The 20,320-nt window shown below is 68.6% G+C and overlaps 2 protein-coding genes across 5 annotated transcripts; one reads left to right on the top strand and one right to left on the bottom strand.

Moving 5' to 3' along the window:
* Nucleotides 1-12,011: 12,011 nt before the first annotated feature.
* Nucleotides 12,012-14,235, top strand: POLR2H (RNA polymerase II, I and III subunit H). 4 transcript variants are annotated; one of them, XM_074153493.1, is made up of 5 exons: nt 12,012-12,108; nt 12,555-12,638; nt 13,349-13,442; nt 13,542-13,625; nt 13,748-14,235. In XM_074153493.1, the coding sequence occupies exons 1-5, from the start codon at nt 12,036-12,038 to the stop codon at nt 13,863-13,865; spliced, it is 453 nt and encodes a 150-aa protein (XP_074009594.1). In that variant the 5' UTR covers nt 12,012-12,035; the 3' UTR covers nt 13,866-14,235. The 4 variants fall into 4 exon arrangements, with proteins under 4 accessions (XP_074009594.1, XP_074009596.1, XP_074009595.1 ...); XM_074153495.1 differs by lacking the exon at nt 12,555-12,638 and having other exon boundaries at nt 12,036-12,108; nt 13,748-14,227; XM_074153494.1 differs by lacking the exon at nt 13,542-13,625 and having other exon boundaries at nt 12,036-12,108; nt 13,748-14,227.
* Nucleotides 14,236-14,781: 546 nt separating this feature from the next.
* Nucleotides 14,782-16,379, bottom strand: THPO (thrombopoietin). Its single transcript, XM_074154093.1, has 5 exons — nt 16,367-16,379; nt 15,527-15,654; nt 15,352-15,438; nt 15,008-15,172; nt 14,782-14,919 (listed from the first exon to the last, which is right to left on the bottom strand). Exons 1-5 carry the CDS (start codon nt 16,377-16,379, stop codon nt 14,782-14,784), a joined length of 531 nt encoding a protein of 176 aa, XP_074010194.1.
* Nucleotides 16,380-20,320: the final 3,941 nt, after the last annotated feature.

Raw genomic sequence — 20,320 nt, 5'->3', positions numbered from 1 at the left:
ACATGCTAATTGCGAGCGGGGGCCCGGCCACACGCACCGCCCGGCTCGCCGGCCAGCACTCGCCACAGACGGGTCAGCCGCTGCCCGGGGGGTCCCACCGCCCGCTCCCCTCGCCCGCGGGACCCCCGCATCCGGCTCCACCCGAGGGTCTGCCCCGGTGGCAATGTGGGGGGGCAGCCCCCCAGAGGGCTGCTGTCACCTCCTCGCCCGGGAGCTGGGAAACCTGTCCTTGCCCGTGGTGTTTACACGGGTAAGAGGGGTCCTTTGCCGCTGCACATCGCATTTTCTGCTTGGTCACTTCCATCTGTGTCCCCGCATAATGATTTTTTCTGCTACATTAATTTAACACACTGCGGCGCTGGGACCCCGCGCTGCTGAATTGTGGCGAAGGAAAGGTTTCCCCCTCCCGCTTTCATCGGCGGCTGGGGCTGCCGCGGGGTGGGTGTCCCCGCGGGGGGGTGGGAAGGAGTCTCGGGGTGGTCGTGGGGTCTGGGGGGAGGCGGTGGTGGAAGCGTGTGGGGTGTCGCAGGGGCTGGCGTGAGCCCCCCGCCCCCATCGCGGGGCAGGCGGTGGGTCCCGGCTCGGGGCATGGCTGTGGGGTGAGGGTGGAGGGTCCCGAGGACCCTAAAACGTCCCTTCCAGGCACCGTGGGGCATCCCACCTCACCCCTGCGGATGCGGCGGCACGTCCCGGTGCCCGACGGTTGCCGGGAGCCGGCGGCCCCCGCACCCCGAGGCGGCGGGAGCCGGAGGGTTAAGTGCCGTGTTTGTGTTGGCTGAATGCGGCGGGGGCCGAACAAGGCCCCCACAAACGGAGGTGAAGGGCTGCCCAGACGGGATGTGACAGCCCGATTTCAGGGCTGTCAGCCCCGGCAGGGTGGGCATTGAGCGGGGACATTCCTCCCCGCCGCCCCCCGCTCCCCTGGCTGCCGCCCCGAGCCCCGCCACAAAGGCGACGGGCAGCCCCTGCCCACCCCGGCCCCGCCATCTGGGGTGCCACGGGGCATCTGTGGGGCACTGCCAGGCCCGGAGCTGGGCTCCGTGCCCTGCTTTGCCCCCCTTCCCGGCACAGCGCGGTGCTGGGGGAGCCCCCGGCCGGAGGGGGACGCCGGGAGCCCCCCTCGCTCTCCCCGCCGCCGTAAGTGGCCTCCGGTATTTGCAAACATTGTGGTGAGGGGCTGGGAAGGTCTCGGCCCACCCCAGCGGGCGCCTTTGTGCCGCGCGGACCCCCGGGGGCTCATTTCCATCCCGCCCGGGCGCTCGCCCCGCTCCTTTCAGCGCCTGCCCCCCGCCCCCCGTGTGCGGGACCCCAGCGGGAGCGGTGCCAAGCGCACGGCTGTGCCCCAGCCCGGCACCGTTCCCAGCCCGGGGGTCACGCCTGCGGCACCGGGGTGTCCTGCCGCTGCCGCCCCCCGCCCCCGCGGGTGGCTGCCGAGCTGGCCTGTCCTGCTCCCTCCAAAGCCCACTCGGGGTCCCCGTGTCTGCACGCTGGCACACGCGTGCACGGCCGAGCGTGCACACCCACCGTGCACACTCCCTGCCCTCAGGCTCCCCCAAATTCCGCCCCCCCCGCCATCCCCCAGCCGAGCAAGGTGCCCCCGGGCTGGTGGCCAGCTCTGCCCATGCGGGTCCCCGCGGCGCCGGGGTGCCGTGAGCGGCCTCGGGATCCCCACAGCCCCCCGCACCTTCCCCGTGTACCCAGCTGTAGGGTCACCCCCTCCCCTCTGATGCATTTTGGGGGGAGCAGCCCCCTCAAATGAGGCGTGCCCGGCGCGGCCGGGTCCCGGGCAGTGCCCGCCGCCTGGCACCGGTGGTTTTTTTATGGCCCCGTAGATCAATGCCCCGTTTATTTGCTTTCGGAGCTAATAAAGGTGAATTAACCCAGCTGCGCCTTCGCAACCGCTCTCCTCGGCTGCCAGGTGTGGGGTGGTGGTGGGGGGGGGGGCGGCGGGGGGGACCCCGGGACGCGGTGCTCGTCCCTCGCCGTGCCGGGGGAGCGCCCGGGGGGGGGCGGGGTTGCTCTTTTCTCGCGCTTTTTTGTGGCCGGTAAATCTCTTCGGGGGCCCCCGGCGGTGACCTCTTCCTGGGCGCAGCAGCTAAACCCTTTGTAATAGGATTTTGTGGCAGAACCGGCAAATCAGGGGCGAAGTGAATGTGTTAAGCTGCTGGTTTCTTTCTGGCGGGTTTCCCCCCCCCCCCGGCCCACGCCGGCCGCAGCCCGAACAAAGGCGACGAGCTCCGCTTTTATCTTCGGCCCTTAGAAGTTGGAGCTGTACAGGGCTGTGTCGTGTCGTGTCCCCCCCCCCCCCGCCAAACCGGGCGGTTGGGGACAGGGACGGGCAGAGCCCAAGGGGAACTGGGGGGGACTGGCTGAGAGCGAGTTGTGCCAACACATTGGCCGTGGGGGGCAAATCTGGGGAAGGGGGGACAAAAGGGCCCATCTCCAGGCCAGGAAGATGTGACACCAAGGGGTCCCCCCCCCAGCATGGGACCCCACTGATATCCCCCCCCAGCAATCCAGAGGGGACATGGCACTGGGAGGGCAACTGGGATGGGGCAACGCTGGGGCTGCCCCGGCACGGGGAGAGTCCCTGGGTGATGCCAGGGGGACACAGTGGGAGGACCCCCCTTTGCTCCAGCGCTAGTACTGCTCCAGCACGAGGACTTCATTAACACCGGCAAATACAAGCTGTAAATACTCATTAATTCCCTGCATCGCTGATGGCCTGGGGAGCCCACGCACGCCCCAGAACCCCCCTGGGACCCTTCGCCAGCCCCATCCCCAGCGAGGGCGGAGGGTGCTGGGTGTCCCTCGGTGGAGAACGGTGGGCAATCCCCAACCCAGGGCACGGCTACCCTCGCCTAGGAGATCTCCCTTCAGGGGCGCCCCCCAACTTGGGGTGATGGCTGATCCCCAGGACCAGCCCCAAATCCCCAGGCAGCTCCCAGCACCCACAGACGGGAGAGAAACACCCCGGGGCTGGGTGTGGGGGGGTGTGTGTGTACAACTTTGGCACCCCAAAACCCCCAAAGGCAGGCAGGGAGCGGGCAGGGGACAGCGTGCTGCCCCCGGGGCCCCTGTAAGGGCCTGATTTATGGCTGTCTCCTGAAGGATGCCATTAGGGGGGCGGCTGGAGCGGGGAGCGCAGCTGCTGGAGCAGATCAGCGCCTGATTAATGTTGGGCAACTTGTTATATTGTCAGATAATTATCCCCAAACTGTATGACTTTTCTGCTAAGTGGCAGCGCTTAATTGTGTTTTTAATTACACCGCCATCACCACAGCCCCTCTGCGCAGGAGGCAGGGATGCCAGCAGCCGGGCAGGAGTGGGGTAGGGGGCCCAGGACCCTTCGCAGAGGGCATGGCGGGGGCATCCCACCCCACAGAGCCCCCCCGTGGTGTGGGGCACGCAGCTGCAGGATCCCCAAGCCGCGGGTGGCGAGGTTTTAGGGTGACCCGTGTCAGTGCTCACCGAGGCACCAGGCACACCAGGAGCAGGAAAAGGCGGGGGGGGGAGGGAGGCAGGGTTCTCCCCCCTGCCTGCTGCCGGCCTCAAGGGCTTGGGGTCCCGTGTGGACCCCTCTGGCCCCCTCCGGCTGGGGGCAGCCCGGGGTCTGGCTTCCCCTGGCCAGCAGGGCCAGGTCACGGGTCAAGGCATTTAAAATTCCTCCTGGCTCTTAAACTGCGGAGAGTGGCCGGGGGGATGAGGGGGGACGGCTGAGGAGGCAGGGGGGGCACCTGCCAGCACCTCGGGGGGTGTGTGTATGTGCACGGGGGACCACACGTGTGTGCAGCATGTACATGTATGTGCGTGCCATGTATTCATGTGTGTGCATGTCTGGGGGGTGTCAGTGCTGTGTGTTGGGGGGTGCTGTGTTGGGGGGGTGCAGGGATGCCCCTCTGCCGCCACCCAGCCGGCTCTGGCACCTGGGGGGGCCACGGTGGGTCCTGGCACTGCCCCCCCACCCCAGCCATGCTGAGCCGCCCAGGCAGCTCCCCAGGGTGACCCCATGGGGTGCAGCGGGGTCAGGACCCCTGGGGCTTCAGGTGCAGGGGACACCTGTGGGTCACAGCAGACCCTGTCCCTGTGTCATCCCCCCCCGGGACAGCGATGTCCCCTGCACTGTGAGGGGCATGGTCTGGGACCCCCTGTGGGGTTCAGCCATGCCCCCCAGCACCATGGGGCAGCCGGGGCTGTTCCTGCCTGGGGAGGGGGTGCCATGGCTGGGCAGCCCCCCCCCCGCAACCCTCCCCATGGAGGAAATTCAGGCATTACCGGGGCTGGCTGCAGCCCTGGCCACGGCGTCTGGCCCCACATTTCCTGGTGTGGCCACCACAGCATTACCTGGGACTCTGCCGAGGCAGGGGGGGCAAGCTGGCAGGAGGCACGGCTTCCCCCTGACCCACGGGGGGGAGGGGATGGGGTGGATCAGGCCCCCCAAGTCCCCCTCCCACCCGTGGAGAGGAGGAAATGTGGATTTTGACGGGGAAGGAGCCAGCCCTGAGCCCCCCCTCAGTGCTCAGCTGTGCCCCCCACCCTTATGGGGGGCAGGGACTGGGGTGAGCATTGGGGCACGGTGGGGGATAAGCCCCCTGAGACACATCCTGACCCCCAGTCCACCCCCCCACCAGCCCCTCTTATCTCTGCGGCAGCCGGATGGGGTCTCACCAGAGAGAGGCCGAAATTTCCAGGAAAAAATGTAAATAAAGGTCCCTGTCTGGCCTGTCCCCGTTATCTCAGGAATCCGGAGCGCGCTGGCCCCTTCTCCCGGCCATATTTCATCCCCGCTGGCTGCCGACCAAGGCGGGAACGATGGGGACGGGGGAGGGGCTGTACTTGGGGACCCGCCGCTGGGACCCCGGGACCGGGGGAGCCCCAGCACATGGGGTTGGTGCCACAGTCCGCCCCCCCTCCATGGAACCGAGGGCCATAGGATGGACAGGAGGGCTCGGTGCCCTGGCCCTCGCCACCCAGCCATGGGGACACCGGGATGGGGACACTTTGGGGTCCCTGTCACCCACCTGGAGTCCCCGAGCAGTGAGGAGGGGGGGCTCGGCCTCTTCCCCTCCCTGCTCGGAGATCAGCCGCTAATGATGTCTCACGACCTGCTCACAAAGAGCGTAAATTATTCAGCTCCTCATCAGGGCAATTAAATTAACTCGTCATTGCGGCCCATGAATATTTCAGGGGGGCAGGAGCCGGGGGCAGCAGGGCTGGGGGGGGCAGCAGGGCTGGGGCTGAGCCCCATCCCTTGGCCAGGAGGTGCAAAGAGTGTGTGGGTTCTGAGCCCGTGGGGGGCAGGGAGAAGGGGTTGGGGGGGGTTGTCTCTGGTTGGGGGGCTTGCAGGGGGGTGCCCAGTGGTCTGGGCCTCACGACTGGCCCCCCCGTTGCCCTGTCTGTCCGGGTTATTTCCACTGGCTGCTGATGGAGGCCAGGTGCCAGGCAGCCACCACGCAGCCCCCACCAGCCCCCGCTCCCCCAGCGCCTCCTGCACCCCCCAGCGGCCCCCTTTTTCGATTGTGGGGGGGGGAAATTTGGGGGTTGGTGGCATTGCAAGGGGCTTCCTCCACCCCAGGGACCCCAAATCCCCCCTGCCCTCCCCTCGCCCCGGGCTGTGCCAGCCCCTGCCCACCGCCCTCCCCGGGGCCTGCGGGTTCTCCGTCAGGATTTCTCTTCCCTTTCTTCCTTGCGCTGAACAATTAATAATTTATCCCATAATAAAAGAGGAAACGGTTAATGAGATGAAAACAAGCCAGAAACATCTGCTGGGGCTGCTTTCATCGCCTCCCTGGGCCGCCTGCGCAGGAAGCGGCGGTGGGAGGGGGGCCGGGGGCGCCGGGGGGAGTTTGCAGCAGCAGGAGGCTGTCCCCCACACCCAGCCTTCCTCGCCATGTCCCCCACCTCCTCCTCTTCAGGGACCCCCAGCCCACCCTGGCACAGCTTCCTCTCCCCGCCACACCACCAAAGCCTGGCTGAGACCTGCCGGGCTCGGGTCATGAATGGCGCTGGGGGTCCTGCCCTGGGGGTGTCACCCCAAAACAGGCAGTGAAGGTCCTGGTGCTTTCACGGGGTCTGGCACTGCCCGGCGACCCCAGAGATGTGCCTGGCTGCTGGTGGGGGACAGGGCTGTCCCCTCCGTCCCCAGCCCCCGTGCCCAGATGTTGCTCATTAATGGTGATCCAATCCCCAGCCAGGGGGGCTGCCCTGGGGGCTGCTATCGGGGTGGCAATGCGACCCCAAAACCCTCCCAAGGGTGCTGGGGGGGGAGGGTAAGGGGACATGGGGACCGGGCATGGCACCCCACCACCAAAGGGGGCTGCAGGATTGCCCCCCCCCTGCCCCGACTCAGTGCTTTGCTGAGATTGCAGGACTATTTCAGTAGCGGCCAGGGGAGGAGGGGTATGAGGGGTGCGGGGTGGGGGGGGGATATGTAGGGTGCTGGGGCAGGGGGGGGGCACGGGGAGCGGGAAAGGGACGGGCAGGGAAAGGGAAGGGGAAGGCAGCAACGCCCGGAGGCTGCTGACGTGCGGCCAAGACCCCAGCTGGAGGGAAGAGCCCACTCCGACCAGCTTGGCCACCGGAGGGGACCCCGGGGACCCTGAGAAGGCCGGTGGGGTGGGGACGGGGCTGGGGTGGGCGTTCGGGCAGGGGGGGCAGAAGGGTTTGGGCAGGAGGCTGCTGCCTGCCTCTGCTTCCAATTTAGCTGATCCTCGCCCCGATCCCTGCAGCTCCTTAATCTGTTTCTCTTCCAAAGCCCTGAAGTTAATTCCGAGCCCTGCAAAGTCCCCCGGCTCTAATCCCGGCTTCGCGTGGTGGCTCTGGCAGGGGCACGGTGGGCACGCACCCCCCCGGCCACCACGGAGGAGCGGGGACCCAGCCCCGGCTCCAGCAGCCCCCGGGTCCCTCGGGGGATGGGGTGCCGCCGAGGGCCGTGGCAGGGACAGGCGGGGGCGATGACAGCTGGGGAGATGGCCCCGTCCCTCCGCCAGCCCCGAGGGGCTCCCGGCCCTGCTCCCCAGAGGTGTCGCGGAAAAAACGACGTCAGCATCAGCCCAGAGGAATGTGGCTGCCCTGGCCCATCCCGGCTGGGGACGGGGACAGGGATGGGGACAGAGGCCTCTGCTGTGCAGCGCAGCAGTCCCCAGCAGGGCAAGGGGACAGGGGTGGGGGGCTATAAGCCCCCATCCTTGATGGAGCATCCCCGGGGTCTGGCCGTTGTCCCTGCTCCCTGCGGGCACGTGCCCCTCCGAGCCCTGGGTGCAGAGGACAGCCACCTCGTGACACTGGTGACATCCCCCGTGCCAGCCAGGGATGAGGGTCAGGTTTATTTCCCCAAAAGCTCATTTTTTTCACCTAGGGCCTCAGCGGGGGGGTGGGGGGGAAGGGGCTAATCCCTTCCCGGGGCTTCTGGCACGGCTGTGGCCCCTGCCGTACCTTGGTCCCCTCTGTCCCTGCAGGACATGGCTGGTGGTCCCTGGGGGTGGGGAGGGGGCAGTGATGAGTGGTGATGGGAAGCTGTCGAGACATAGTGACACCCCCCCCCCAGCCACCCCCGTGCTGGGGACCCTGGCATCCTGCTCCCCCCGGCTCTGCCACACCACCCTCCATCATCTCCTCGTTCCCAGCCTGCCTAATTGGTGGCCTGGTGACAGACGGGCTCATTAACAGCTTAATTTCGGCTTCCTCTCTTCCTGCCTGACCCCCAGCCCAGGTGGGGACCAGCCCAGCAGGGTGCAGGGATGGGCACCCCCCGGGCTGCTGCACCCCAGGGGGGGCAACCGTGGGAGAGCACACGTGTGCACACGTGTGTGCAACACGCACCGGCAGGCAGCACCGCTCTGTGCAGCTCGCATGGCCTCCGGTCCCCCACATTGGGGTGCAGGGGGGACACCCCCACCCCTGGGCACTGGGAGGGTGCCCCCCTGCCCCTCGCCACGATGCCAGCAGGGCTGGCAGTTGCCCGCAGGTGCCGGCGGTTGCCCACCCTCCCGGCATCGCCCTGCCCTTGTTTGCCCAGTAACGGCGGCCGTGCTTCGGCTCCTTTGTGCCGGCAGATAAGAGGGGACGCCGCCACCTCTGAAGCACCGGCTGCCACCTCGCACCCCAAAACGGGCAGGGGTGCGGGCAGGGGGGTGGGCAGGGGCTGCGGGTGAGAGGCCGGCGGGGGAATGCAGGCAGGGATGCGGGCAGTGGGCACGGGCAGGGGTACGGGCAGGTTTCCCAGCCCCACTGCTCCCCTGCTCCTGCCCGTGGGGTCCCTATTGCAGCCCTGGGGTCCGTCCCCAGCACCCCCAGCCCGGGCAGTCCCTGAAGTCCCCTCCCCGTCCCCCTCCCCGGGAAGGCAGCCCACAAATGGCTGGTGGTGTCCCCCAAAGGCCGCCTGCCCATGTCTCAGAGGCCGGTGCTGTGTAATTTATCAGCGGGTGATAAGAGCCAAGAGGCTAACGAGGGGGAAGGGGGGGCTGCACCCTGCTCTGGGGGGGCTGGGCACTGCGGGCACTGGGGCTGCCAGGATTCACCACGCCGGGGGCACGGGCACCTGCCCAGCCACAGAGGGACAGGGGGACCCTCCGGTGGGTCCCATTTTGCGCTGGGATGTTTTGGGGGTGCCCCAAGGTGGGGGCAAAGGCGGTGCCACCTTGTGCCCTGCTTTAGGGGCACCGGCTGGGTACTCCCCCCACCCTGGTTTGCCTGCCGTGGACACCCCGATGGGCAGAGATCCCGGGGGCCACAGCACAATCAGAGCGAGGGGAGCCTGGGGACAGCTTTTGGGGGTCTCTTCACCCCCATGGCCTGAGTGCCCCCCACAGCCCAGCATGGGGAGGGGGGCAGCAGGCATGGGGCGGCCAGGGAGCAGGGGAGGGCCGGTCTCATGGGCAGAGGGGCAGCGCCTGGCGCCAGATCTGGGGAGAGTTTGTTTAATCCCAGATAAGGAGGCGACGCCAGGCACCTGGCTAGCAAATGGGCGCTCCCCGGGCAATGGCTCTCTGACCCCCCAGCACCGCCGGCACCTACCCTGGCACCATCTGCTCACCCCCCCCCGGCATCACGGGGGTGGCACATGGGTCCCTCTAGCCACCCACGCTCCTGTGGCACGGCACAGCATGGCACGGGGTCGTCAAGGCAGCGGGGACATGGGCAGAGCCAGGGCAGATGGGGATGGGGTGCAGGGCAAAGCGGGGTGCCCCGTCCTGTGCCAATCCTGGCCGGATTTATGCCAGGGCCAGCCCCCCCCAGCCAATCCTGCCCCCATGGGTTGCCTGGGCGTGGGGCCGAGGAGAGGGCTTGGCACTGTGGCCGTGCCACACAGCCAGCCCCGGGGGTCTCAGGGCAATGCCAGGCTCCTGCTGCCACCCCGGCCCCATGGCATCTGGGGGGCACCTGGAATCATGCCCCCCCTCCGCCCTCCACCAGCTGGCCACACGGGTGGCTGCGTGCCCATGACCCCCCGTGCCAGGCCGTGCCCGGGGTCGGGGCTCAGCTGTGCCCGGTCCCACCAGGGCAGGGAGGCAGACGGTGCTGGGCTGGCAGAGGTTGCGGCTGCAGCACCCCCGGGGGGGGGGGGGCCTTGCCGGCTGGCGAGCACAGCCCCGGCTGCCTGCCCACCTGCACTGAGCGTGCCAGGTCTCAGCAGCGGCGGCCAGGGACAGCCGGGGTGCGGATAAGCCCTTTGTGTCACCCCAGAGTGGCCCCAAGACTGCTCAGTGCCCCCCCAAGCCTGAATCGCCCTGAGATCCCAGTGGGTACCACTGCGGCGGCTGGCAACTGAAATCCGACCCTGGCCCCCCCAGCTGGGGGGTCACATCCCTCCAGTGGCATGCTGGAAGGGGCAACTGGTCGGACTGGGGAGCCTGGCTGGGGTAGGGGTGTCCCCCCCTCCAGCACACCCCGGGGTGCTCTGCCATGCTCGGCGTGCTGCTGCCACCCCCTGGCAACGAGCGCAGCTTCGGGTGCCCCCCGCGGCCCCCCCCCGCAGGGGTTCCCAGGCCCCCTGAACCCCCCAAGGTGCAAGATGCCCCGGGGGGGGTGTGTGTGTGTCACATCCCACGCCTTGCACCGGGCAGGGGTCTGGGTACGGCCCCCACGCTCAGGCAGGGAGGTCTGTGCCCCCCCAGGTGGGAAGGAGGGGGGGGGCGGAGAGGGGGGTCACCCCCCCAGGCGATGATTCGAAGGAGCCGAGGTGACGTCCCAGCGCATTAGGGCTGTCCCCGCTGAGTGTCACCGCCGCGGGGTGACCCCGCCGTGAACCGACCACGACCCCCCCACCCGTGACGGGCCACCAGCCCCCATCACGCCAGCGGCCCCACAGCGTGTCACCTGCGCTGGCACCGTGTCACGGGGCGGGGGGGGACACAGGCGGTGGAGAGGTGACAGCTGGGTGGGCCTGGGTACCACGGTCACCCCGTGAGGGGCAGCTCGGATGCTGGGGACCCCTCGGCTCCGGGTACCACGTCCCGGAGATGTCCCGCTCCCGGGGACAACGGGGGCCACGTCCCCACGCAGCCACCGTGGCCACCCGTGTCCCCGGGATGTCCCCTCTCGCGGCCCCCGGTGGGCTGCTGGCACGTGCCACGCACACGGGCGCCCTGACACCCCCCCCCTTCCCCGCCCCCCTCCCCCCCCCAACACCCGGTCCCCTCTCCCCTCCGTGCCAGCCCCCCCCCCCCCCCCGCTGACACGTCCGGGCAGGCACCCCGACGTGGGTTCTCACGCGAAACGGGGAAAAATCGGTTAAAGCGGGCCGGCGGTGGCATTTGGGGGCCGGGGGGGACACACACACGACAGGGCTGAACTCTCGACCCCGTGCCGGCAGCGCCACCCCCCCCCCCCCCGCCCCAGATGCCAGGCGTGCGGACACCCCGCGGCGCCCCGAGGCGTGAGCTGCCCCCGGCCCGGCCAGACGCGCCCCCCCCCGCTCCCCTCACGGTTCACCGGCAGGACACGGGTGGCGTGGGAGGGGGGAAGGAGCCGGCGGGGGCTGCGGCCCCCCCGGCCCCAGCGCTGGCTGAGTCCGCGCAGCTCACGACACCGGTGCCCCGCTGCGGCCGGGGGGGCAGGTGAAGCCCCCCCCCTCCTCTGTCCCACGCCCGGGGGGGCCGGCGCTAGTGGGGCCGGCGCGGGGCCGGTCCCCGTGGCCGCGGGCGGTGCGGGGGATGCGCGGCCCCGCGCGGCTCCATCCGCGGCCCCGCAGCTCCCCCTGCCGGCACCCGGCCGGCCGCCCCCCCCCCCCGCACCGGCACCATCGGTGGGGACCGAGCGCACGGACACCCCCCCCCCCGCGACAGGCTCTGCGGGACCCTCCGGGGACAGCCCGCAGCTGGGCGGCCCCCCCACTGCAGGGCACCCCCCCGCAATGCACCCCCCCCGGAATGCAGCGCCCGGCAATGCACCTCCCCGCGATATACCCCATTGCCGTGCCCCCCACTGCAATGCCCCCTATTGCAGCGCCCCCCCATTGCGGTGCCCCCCCACTGAAACGCCCACCCATCACAGTGCTCCCTTTCGTAGTGCCCCCCCATCACAATACACCCCCCCATTGCTGTGCCACCCCCCCGCAATGCCTCCCATCGCAGTGCCCCCCGCCATTGCAATGCCCCCCCCATTGCAGTGACCCTCCCCATTGCAATAGCCCCTCACTGCACTGTGCCCCCTCCCCACTGCAATGCCCCCCCCATCTCACCCTCCCCCTTTGCAATGCCCCCCATCCCCCGCAATGGCAGCGCCCCCCCCCACTGCAGTGCCCGCCCCCGGGGGTGCCAGCCCGGCGACCCTCCCCGGGACTCTGCCGCCGCCCGGTGCTCGGTGCTGTACAGCGGGTGCGGACCGGGGCTGCGGACCACGGGAGAAGGGAGGGAGGGGGGGGGGAGCGGAGGTCCGGCGGGCACTAGGGCCGCGCGGACACCCGCCGCCGGTCGCCCGCAGTGCGCAGGCGCAAGGATCGCCCGCCCACCCTGAGACTACTTCCGGCCCGCGGCGGAAGCGGGGGCGCGTCATCGGTGTGCGCCGGGCGGGAGCGGGGCGCGGGGGCCGCCGCCATGGCCGGGATCCTCTTCGAGGACATTTTCGACGTGAAGGACATCGACCCCGAGGGAAAGAAGTTCGACCGCGGTGAGTGGGGCCGCCGCGCCGCCCGCGCGGGCCTGGATGCTCCCCGCGGGCCTCGCCGCCTCCCGCGGGGCCCTGCGCCCTCCCGCGGCCCGGCCCGCGCCCCCCCCTGCTCCGCTCCGTCCCGCCGGCCGCGGCCCCTGTGCCCCACCGTCCCATCGCCATCCTCTGTCGCCCGTCCCCCGCTGCGCCCGGCTTCCCCAGCCTGGTTCCTGTGCCCCCACCCGGCCTGTGAGCGCCGTTTCCCACCCCACCGCGTCCCTCTCCCTGCCCGCGTGTCCCTCAGCCTGCTCCTGGGCTCGGTGACCACCCCTGAGCCTTCTGTGGCCCCTCCACCCGAACAGCTCGGGTGCCAGCCGGGAGGGGGGCGGGGGGGGACAAGAACGGCCTGGCCTTGGGGCCCGGCTCCCACCTAGCTCTGCCTGCCCTGACTGTGCCGCTCTCCCCAGTGTCCCGCCTGCACTGCGAGAGCGAGTCCTTCAAGATGGACCTCATCCTGGATGTGAACATCCAGATCTACCCCGTGGACCTTGGTGAGCCACTGGGCTGCTAGCCCATAATGGGCTGGGCTGGGGGCAGGGAGAGGGGCACGTGCTGGAGCTTGGAGGAGAGAAAACTGTGTGCAAAGAAGGAATGCGCTGTCACAGTCTTTCTTGGGACCCTGTGCTGTCGCCAGGCCACCAGAGGTGCGAGGCACTGGGTGTTTTCACTGTGCTGGGGCTGAGCTGGGCTCTCGTTTGCCTTACTGGGGCTCATCGCCAGCCCATTCCCTGGAGGTGCTCTCTGGGGCAATTGTATCAGTTGGCCGCCACTGAGCTTCCAGGGAGACCTTTTGAAATGAGCTTCTGCAGCTGAATATACAAAACGGTTGGAAAAGAGTCTTACCCGCAGTGAAGCAGGAAGGGCTGGCACTAGCGCTGCCGGGTCTCGCTGCCTGGGGCCCAGCCAAGCCCTCTGGGACTCTCCTGGTGAATCGCTTGCTGCGTCCCACGAAAGCACCAGCACTGGTGTGTCCTGGTAGCTCTGGTCTTCTCCATGGTGGCGAGCAGTGTCTGTGGGGAGTGGGGAGAGGCAGGATCCAGTGTGATGTTTCCTTGTTCCCCATGATCTCGTTGTGGGGCTGAAGGCAGGGACAGGGGTTTGTGCTAAACCTGCCAGGATGGCTCCTTGCCCTGAGCTCTGCTGTGGCCTCTGCTGCTCCAGCCCCTTGTCTTCTCACCGCTCCCCTGCCCTCTCCTCCCAGGGGACAAATTCCGCCTGGTCATCGCCAGCACCTTGTACGAAGATGGCACCCTGGATGACGGCGAGTATAACCCCACGGACGACAGGCCCTCCAGGTACTGGGGTTACAGCGGGGGTAGAGGAGGGAAAAGGTGAAGTGCTGAGGGGTGCCCCCAGGTTTGACTCCTCTTTGAGCTTGCGCTGTCCCGTCGCAGGGCAGACCAGTTCGAGTACGTGATGTACGGCAAGGTGTACAGGATCGAGGGGGATGAGACCTCCACGGAGGCCGCCACGCGCCTGTGAGTGCCTGTTGGTGGGAGTCTGGGAGGATGCGGTGCCCTGGGGGGATGCGGAGGAGACACTGGGATCTCAGCCCGGGTCTCCCATCGGATTCCCCCTTCTCACCGTGCCTCTCCTCCAGCTCTGCCTACGTGTCCTATGGGGGTCTGCTCATGCGGCTGCAGGGGGACGCGAACAACCTGCATGGGTTTGAGGTGGACTCTCGCGTTTACCTGCTGATGAAGAAGCTGGCCTTCTAGACCTGCCCCAGGGACGTTCTGCTGGTGGGCAAACAGGAGCCCTGTCACCCCAAATCCTGCCCCAGCTTCCACGCTGCACGGCTCCTCTGGAACTGGGGGAGGAAAGTCCCCCCTCCTCATCCTGGCCTCTTCTGACTCCTGCTGGGATCCACAGCCCTCCTCTGCACGGAGAGAGATGCCTGAGGGCTGAGTGGAGACTGTGCTGGCTGCTCTGTGGTCCTGCTTGTTCCCACCTCTGCCTTCCCGGCTGTGCCCAGGGACAGCGGGACTGGGATGGCCACCGTCTGCCTCGGGGACCAGGGACCGTTCCTGAAGGAGCCATCCTGAGTCAGGACGGGCTCGTTTTTGATTAAACTGGGATGTGTTTTCTAGATGTGGCTGCGCTGGCTGAGAGGTGAGGCTGGCAGGGTGGGCCACACCGCTTCCCCCAGGGATGGACACCCCAAACCTGCCCCGGGCTCTTCCCTGAGGGATAGTGGGGTGCAGGGGTGAGGGGTGCTCACATCCCCCAGTGGGGTCCGGTGCTCAATGGAGCCTGGTGGCTGCCGCGGGAGGGAGCTGGGCACTGGGGGGAGAACCCGAGGGGCTGCCTCTCTCTGAGGCCCCCAGAGGTGCGTGGTCCCCAGCGGCGGGGGGAAAAGGAGGACACAAACATCCCTTCTAGAAAAATAGCTCTTTAATTGTAAAGCATTCACAGTAGAGGTGCCCAGGTGGCAGCAGGGGCTGTGCCCACCGGCACGGAGGTGTCACTCTGCCTCCACGGTCCTCGTGGTCACCAAAGGCTTGAGAAGGAGCCAACCTGGTCCCTGCTGACCCCCTGGCACCCAGTGTCCAGTGGGATGGCTCCCACCTGGGCCGGGGGTGAGCCCCCTGCGCAGCCTCACTGGGGGGGCTCTCTGCAACTCCCCCGGCCCAGCTAGCACGAGTCCTTGGTCAGGCTGTGGAGGAAGAAGCGCAGCTTGCCCTGCACCAGCCGCCGGTAGACGAAGAAGATGCTGGTGATGTGGGTCTGCTCCACGGAGCGTGGGGGGCAGCCCGGCTCCCAGGGTCCTGCCTGAGGGACAAGGCGAGGGGTGACAGTCCCCACCGTGCCCAGCCCAGTGCTGGGGCAGCGTGGCTGGCACGGGTGGCGGGGGTCTCACCTCCCACTCGAAGGTCTGCAGCAGCAGGAGGAAGGTGTTGGCCTGTCGGTAGAGCTGGCCCAGCTGCCTGGCCCCGCACTCCTGGTGGAGCTGGCCCTGAGCCCCCGCCACCGCCCCCACCAGCAGGGCCAGGTCGCAGAGGATCTCCCGCCGCTTGCTCTCGTTCTGGGGGAGCGGGCAGTGAGCGGACCGCCCCCCACCCCCCACCCCATTTACTCTTCTGCCCCCAGGTTTGCCCACAGGCATCTCATTTGGCTCTCCCAGTGCCTGTGCCAACCTCCTCCAGCCCCTTAGGCACCCCCTGTGCCACCGCTCTCCCTCCCCCCCACCCCAGCCCCTCTCACCGATCGGGATCTCCACTGCTGGGCGTTGAAGTCCACCAAGGGCAGCACCGCAGGGCAGCCGAGGGCGGGCAGGGCCTGGCACTGGCCCTGGGGGGGCAGGAGAGATGCTGGGGTGAGATGAGGAGCTGTGCCCGTCCCCATTTTTTGAGGGGGGTTGGGGGGAGGTTGCCCTCACCACTCTCTTCTCCATGTCCTTGGCGTCCTCGATGTACTTGTTGATGAGTCTGGTGTCGCAGACCAGCCGGGCCGGGCTGGCGGGACCCTCTTCCAGGTGCAGGAGGAAGGATGTGAGGAGGAGCAGTCCTGGGGGAGAGTGGAGTGGGCATCCCTTGGGCAACCGTCCCGCCCTCCCTGGCCACCTCCCGCAGGGCACCCCCTTCCCCCAGCCCACTGGGGGCACGGGGAGGGGGGTCTCTAGAGGGGCTGAGGAGGTCATTCGGTGCAGGTGGCCGGGGTTTCCGTGCTGGGGGGCCATGTGGCTGGGTCGGTGCCAGGTTTGTGGCCGCTGGGGAGTGGAGCCAGGCTCCCTGCTCGGCCCGGGGCCAGCCCTCCTGCTCCCTGCCAGCAGCGGCTCCGGCCGTCACGTGCGCTTCGGGGAATCCCTCATCCCCTGGCGGGCCACTGCTCCGGCCTGGGGACGGTGGCCACCACTGCCTTCCCAGTGCCACCAGCACGCTGCTGTCCCCAGCCATGGCCATCCTGGCATCTCCTCCTCAAAGCCCTCTGGGCATCCACCCACCTTGGCACTACACTGTCCCCGAAGCCCCTGGGACAGCCCTTTCCCCAAGGACCGGCACAGAGCGATGCTGGGCTGCCCTCGCCCACAGGTGGTGGCCAGGTCCCACCAAACCAGAGCCACCCTTGGGGGGCATCTGTCACCCATAATTGGCCAGTTCAGCCTAAACCAGGAGAGATGCTCACACGTAGGGCTCGTCTCCTGGGGTGCCTGTGCGGGGGGCACTCTGGCCCCCTCCCGCCCCCTCCCCCCCCCCTCCCATTTTACCCGCACACTCACTGTTCAGCTCCATGCTCAGCTGGGGGCTTCGGTCCTGCATCTCCCACCCTGGGGCCAGCGGCTGCTCCCCGGCTCCCGTCCCCCTTCCATGGAGGGTGGCAGTGGTGGGGGCTCCCCACGAGCTGCCCGGCCGGGACGGGGGGGTGGCCAGGGGGGCACGGCACGGCTCTGCGGCTCCGGCACGGCCGAGGCAGCGCGATTTCCTGTTGTGTCGCCACTGACCTTCGAGCGAAATCTCAGCAGGGGCCCCGGGCCCGGGGGACAGCTTCCTGCCTCCGGCCGCTTCCTCCCTTGGCTCCAGGAGCGGGAAGGGCGTCCCCGGGCGCCCTCTGGGGCTACTCACCTGCCCACTGGCCCGAGGGCTCGGTGGCCGGCACCTCGGTGGTCACCGCCTTGGCTGTGCCCATCCAGGGGGTGAAGGTGGCCCTGGGAGAAGAAGAGATGGCATGGGTGGCCCTGGAATGATCAGGTCCTGGTCCCAGCTGTGGCAGACAGGTATGAAGGGCACCAAAAACCCTCACCCAAGTGGACCCAATCCCCTTGATCTTCACACAGAGGTGGACCTCAAACCCTGGTGGGCCTTGAAACCTGGTGACCCTCACCCAGAGGTGGACCTTGAAAACCTGGTGACCCTCACCCCATACCCTTGACCCTCACCCAGAAGTGGACCCCAAACTCTGGTGACCCTCACCCAGAGGTGGGCTCCAACCCTGGTGGCCCTCACCCCATCCCTGGTCACCTTCACCCAGAGGTGGACCTCATACCCTTGGCCTTCACCCAGGAGTGGACCCCAAACCCCAGTGCCCCTCGCCCAGAGGTGGGCTCCAATTGCAGTGATCCTTGCCCACAGGTGGACCCCATCCCTGGTGAGCCTCACACAGAGGTGACCCACAACCCCAGTGCCCCTCACCCAGAGGTGGGCTCCGACCCCTGCATCCCTAACACATGGAGGGTGTGTGGTGCCCAGGGACCCCTCTGTGCAGCACACGGTGGGGCCCTGGGGGGGCCTCGTCCCTTTTGGGGGGCCCTTCCCCACCAGCCCACATCCCTTTACCCTGCTCTCCCCACAGCCCGGGCGCTTCCGTCTCCCACCCCTGTTCTCGCTCCCACCCCTGTCCCCGTGGTTCCCGGCAGCGCCTGGCCGGGTGACAACAGGCAGAGTAAACACCCCAGCCCCGCTCTGCCTGCCCCACGCCCCGCTCACCCCACGGCGACCCACCTCGCAGGGTGCCCGGACAGGGGGTCTGGTGGCCACCGCAGCCCTGGGGACCAGGGTGGTAGCCCGACTTGCCTGGGGGACAGCTGGCGGTGGCTGGAGCCACCAGCAGCGGGGTCAAACACCGCCGGACGTGTCCCCCCCCCCACGGCCGTCCCCGTCCCTGCGGACGTGACAAGTCGCAAACGTGCCCCGCCGGCACCCTCAGCCCCTCGGCCAGCGCTGGCCCCACGCCAGCCCCCCCAGTGTGCCCGGGTCCCCGTCCCTCCCTGGGTGCAAAACCCTTTGTGGCGCCGGTGCCCCCACTCCCTGCCTGCCCTCCTAATTAGCCAAATGAATCCATGGGGGGAAGCTGGGGGGCAGCCGGGATTAGGGTGCCTAAAATAGACCCTTCTTCACCCCAAAATGCTCCTTTTTCAGCTGTGCCAGAAGAGGGCAGGCAGGAGGAGCGCCCCCCCCCCGCGTGTGGGCAACCTGGTGTCCTCCTGCTGGGAAGGGGCAATGCCAGCGTTTGCTGCCCCTGCCAGGTGAAGGGGGGGTGCTGCGGGGGGGCACAGACCCTCAGACCCTGCCCCTGGCCTGCCATCCCTCCCCCCGCCCCCCCGCCCAAATCCGGGCATGGTGTGTGCCGGGGACGGAGTGAGGGGCTGTGGGGGCAGTGACAGGGGCTCGGGGACCCCGGAGGGGGGCATGGGGGCTGTGGGCGAGCCGGGGGTGGGGGGCAGGAAGGCGGGTGGTGGCCATGGGGCTGCGCAGCTGGCCCCCTTCCCGGTGCCAAGTTTCCCACCTCTCCTTACAGGGTGCAAAGTGCCGGGAATCCCGCTGCGGGGGGGCGGGGGGGGAACGGCCGTTCACACCCACTTCGCCAAGGTGCCGAGGGCGGCCGGAGGTGCCAGGCAGCGGGGGGGACGGGGGCGGGGGACGGGGACAGGGGGGGCGAGGAAGGGGAACGGTGGCCGGGTGGCACAGCTGCTGTCCCCGCAGGCCACCCAGATGTGCTCGGTGGGCACCCCCAGGATGTCTGTGCAATACGGGGAGGGGGGGGCATGGGAAGCAAACTTGGGCTTCCATGGGCAGGGAGGGGGGGTCCCCAGCCCCCTTTGAAGCCCCCATAAAAGGGCCCGGCATAAAGGGAAGGGAAAGTCAAAGGAACAAAGAGAGAGGCTAATCCCGGCGTGAGCAAACAGCCCCGTTTGCTCGGGGCCCAGCTGGCCCCGGGGCCAGGGAAAGGAGCACAGCGGGGCTCTGGGGGTGCCAGGCAGCGGCGGACCCCCTCCCCGAGCGCAGGCAGCCCCCGGGAGCTGGGTGCCCCCCGCCCTCCCCCTCCGAGCCTGGTTTTATTCACATTTGTGAATTGCCAATAAACATCCGTGGGCAAATCCTGTTCCCCACGCCCTCCCCACGTCCCGGGAGAGCACCTTGGCCTGGGTGGGGGGGGGCGTCTGGCAGGGTTCCCCCCCCACCCCTTCCCAATTCCTGGAAGCACGACGCCCTGGGTGCTGCCCAGAGGATGCCCACAGGCAAACCCTCTGGCTGCTCCGCTTGCCTTGTGCCAGTGGCCACCGTGGGCGATGTCACCGTGCCCCCCGCTGCTCAGCCCAGCTCCCCAACCCAACGTGGGGTGCCGGGGGGGCACCTCGCTCCCCCCCCCCATCTCCATCCCGTGGGGCGGTGAAGGGGTTAATGCCAGGCAGCCGAGCCGCAGGTGGGCGCAAGAATGAAATTCCTTCTCGCTGTCCTGCGAAGTCTGGGCACAAATATTTGCCTGCATGTCCGGTGGGGAGGGGGGGGGAGACCACCATCGCTCTGGGAGCTCGCTAATCCCCACGCCAAACACGGCTCCCCCCTGCCCCCCACCCTCCTCCCGCCAGGGTCACCCCACAAGGCCTCTGAGGAGGGGATGTTGGGGACCAGGGGGACACCAGCACCTTTGGGCGCTCCTGGAAGCGGGGAGCGCTATGGGGTTGGAGGGGCTGCGGAGCCCCCGGGGCAGGGCCGGGATCCGCTTGGCCCTGGCAGACGAGGCTGCTTTGGGGGTCTCCGTCCCTCTCCCCGTGCCCAGCACAGCAGGAGGGGACGAGGGCAAGAGCCCCAGCCACCCGCACCCTCCCTAATAAACTCCATGTGTCCACAGGCAGAAAACAGCCCCTTCCCCCCCACACCTCCATCACCCCCCCCAAGCTGCATCCCCCTCCCCATACCTGCCACCCCCAAAATCCCCTCCATCCCCAGACACCCCCACACACACACTTGGCCTTCGTCTGGGGCAGCCCAGCCCTGCAAACCTCCTACCAGTTGTGCAAATATTGCCGGAACGGCTGTAATCCCCGTGTCCAACGTGAATTATGAGATATTTCCACCCATTACGACAGCCCCCCCCCCCCGCCCCGCCGCGTGTGTGCGAGGCCGGGGGGATTAGTCACGGGGTGAGCCGCGCTTGGCACAAAGCTTTGGGGAGGCCATCGCCTCTCCGCACACCACGCCGGGGCGGCTCGCTCCAGGGGGGCTCTTTCTGGAGCAAAAGGGGTGCTCCTGGCGCCATCCTGGTTCCAGGCTCAGGCCCAGCGTGGGGCGACATGGGGGATGTCGGGGTGCCCGGGAGGTGGTGAGAAAGGGGGGGGGGCGGGACGTGCGGTTTTGCCTCGACCCCGTCCCCGGGGAGCGGAGGCTCCTTCCTGCCGCCCCGAGCCCGGCTCATGTTCAAAGCCGGAGCAGGCAGCGGGTAACGAGCCCAGACA

Source organism: Numenius arquata, chromosome 9 (assembly GCF_964106895.1).
Source record: "Numenius arquata chromosome 9, bNumArq3.hap1.1, whole genome shotgun sequence".
In the NCBI taxonomy this organism is placed as follows: domain Eukaryota; kingdom Metazoa; phylum Chordata; class Aves; order Charadriiformes; family Scolopacidae; genus Numenius; species Numenius arquata.
The sequence above is the reverse complement of the archived record's forward strand: the minus strand, read 5'-3'. Positions and strand labels throughout refer to the sequence as shown.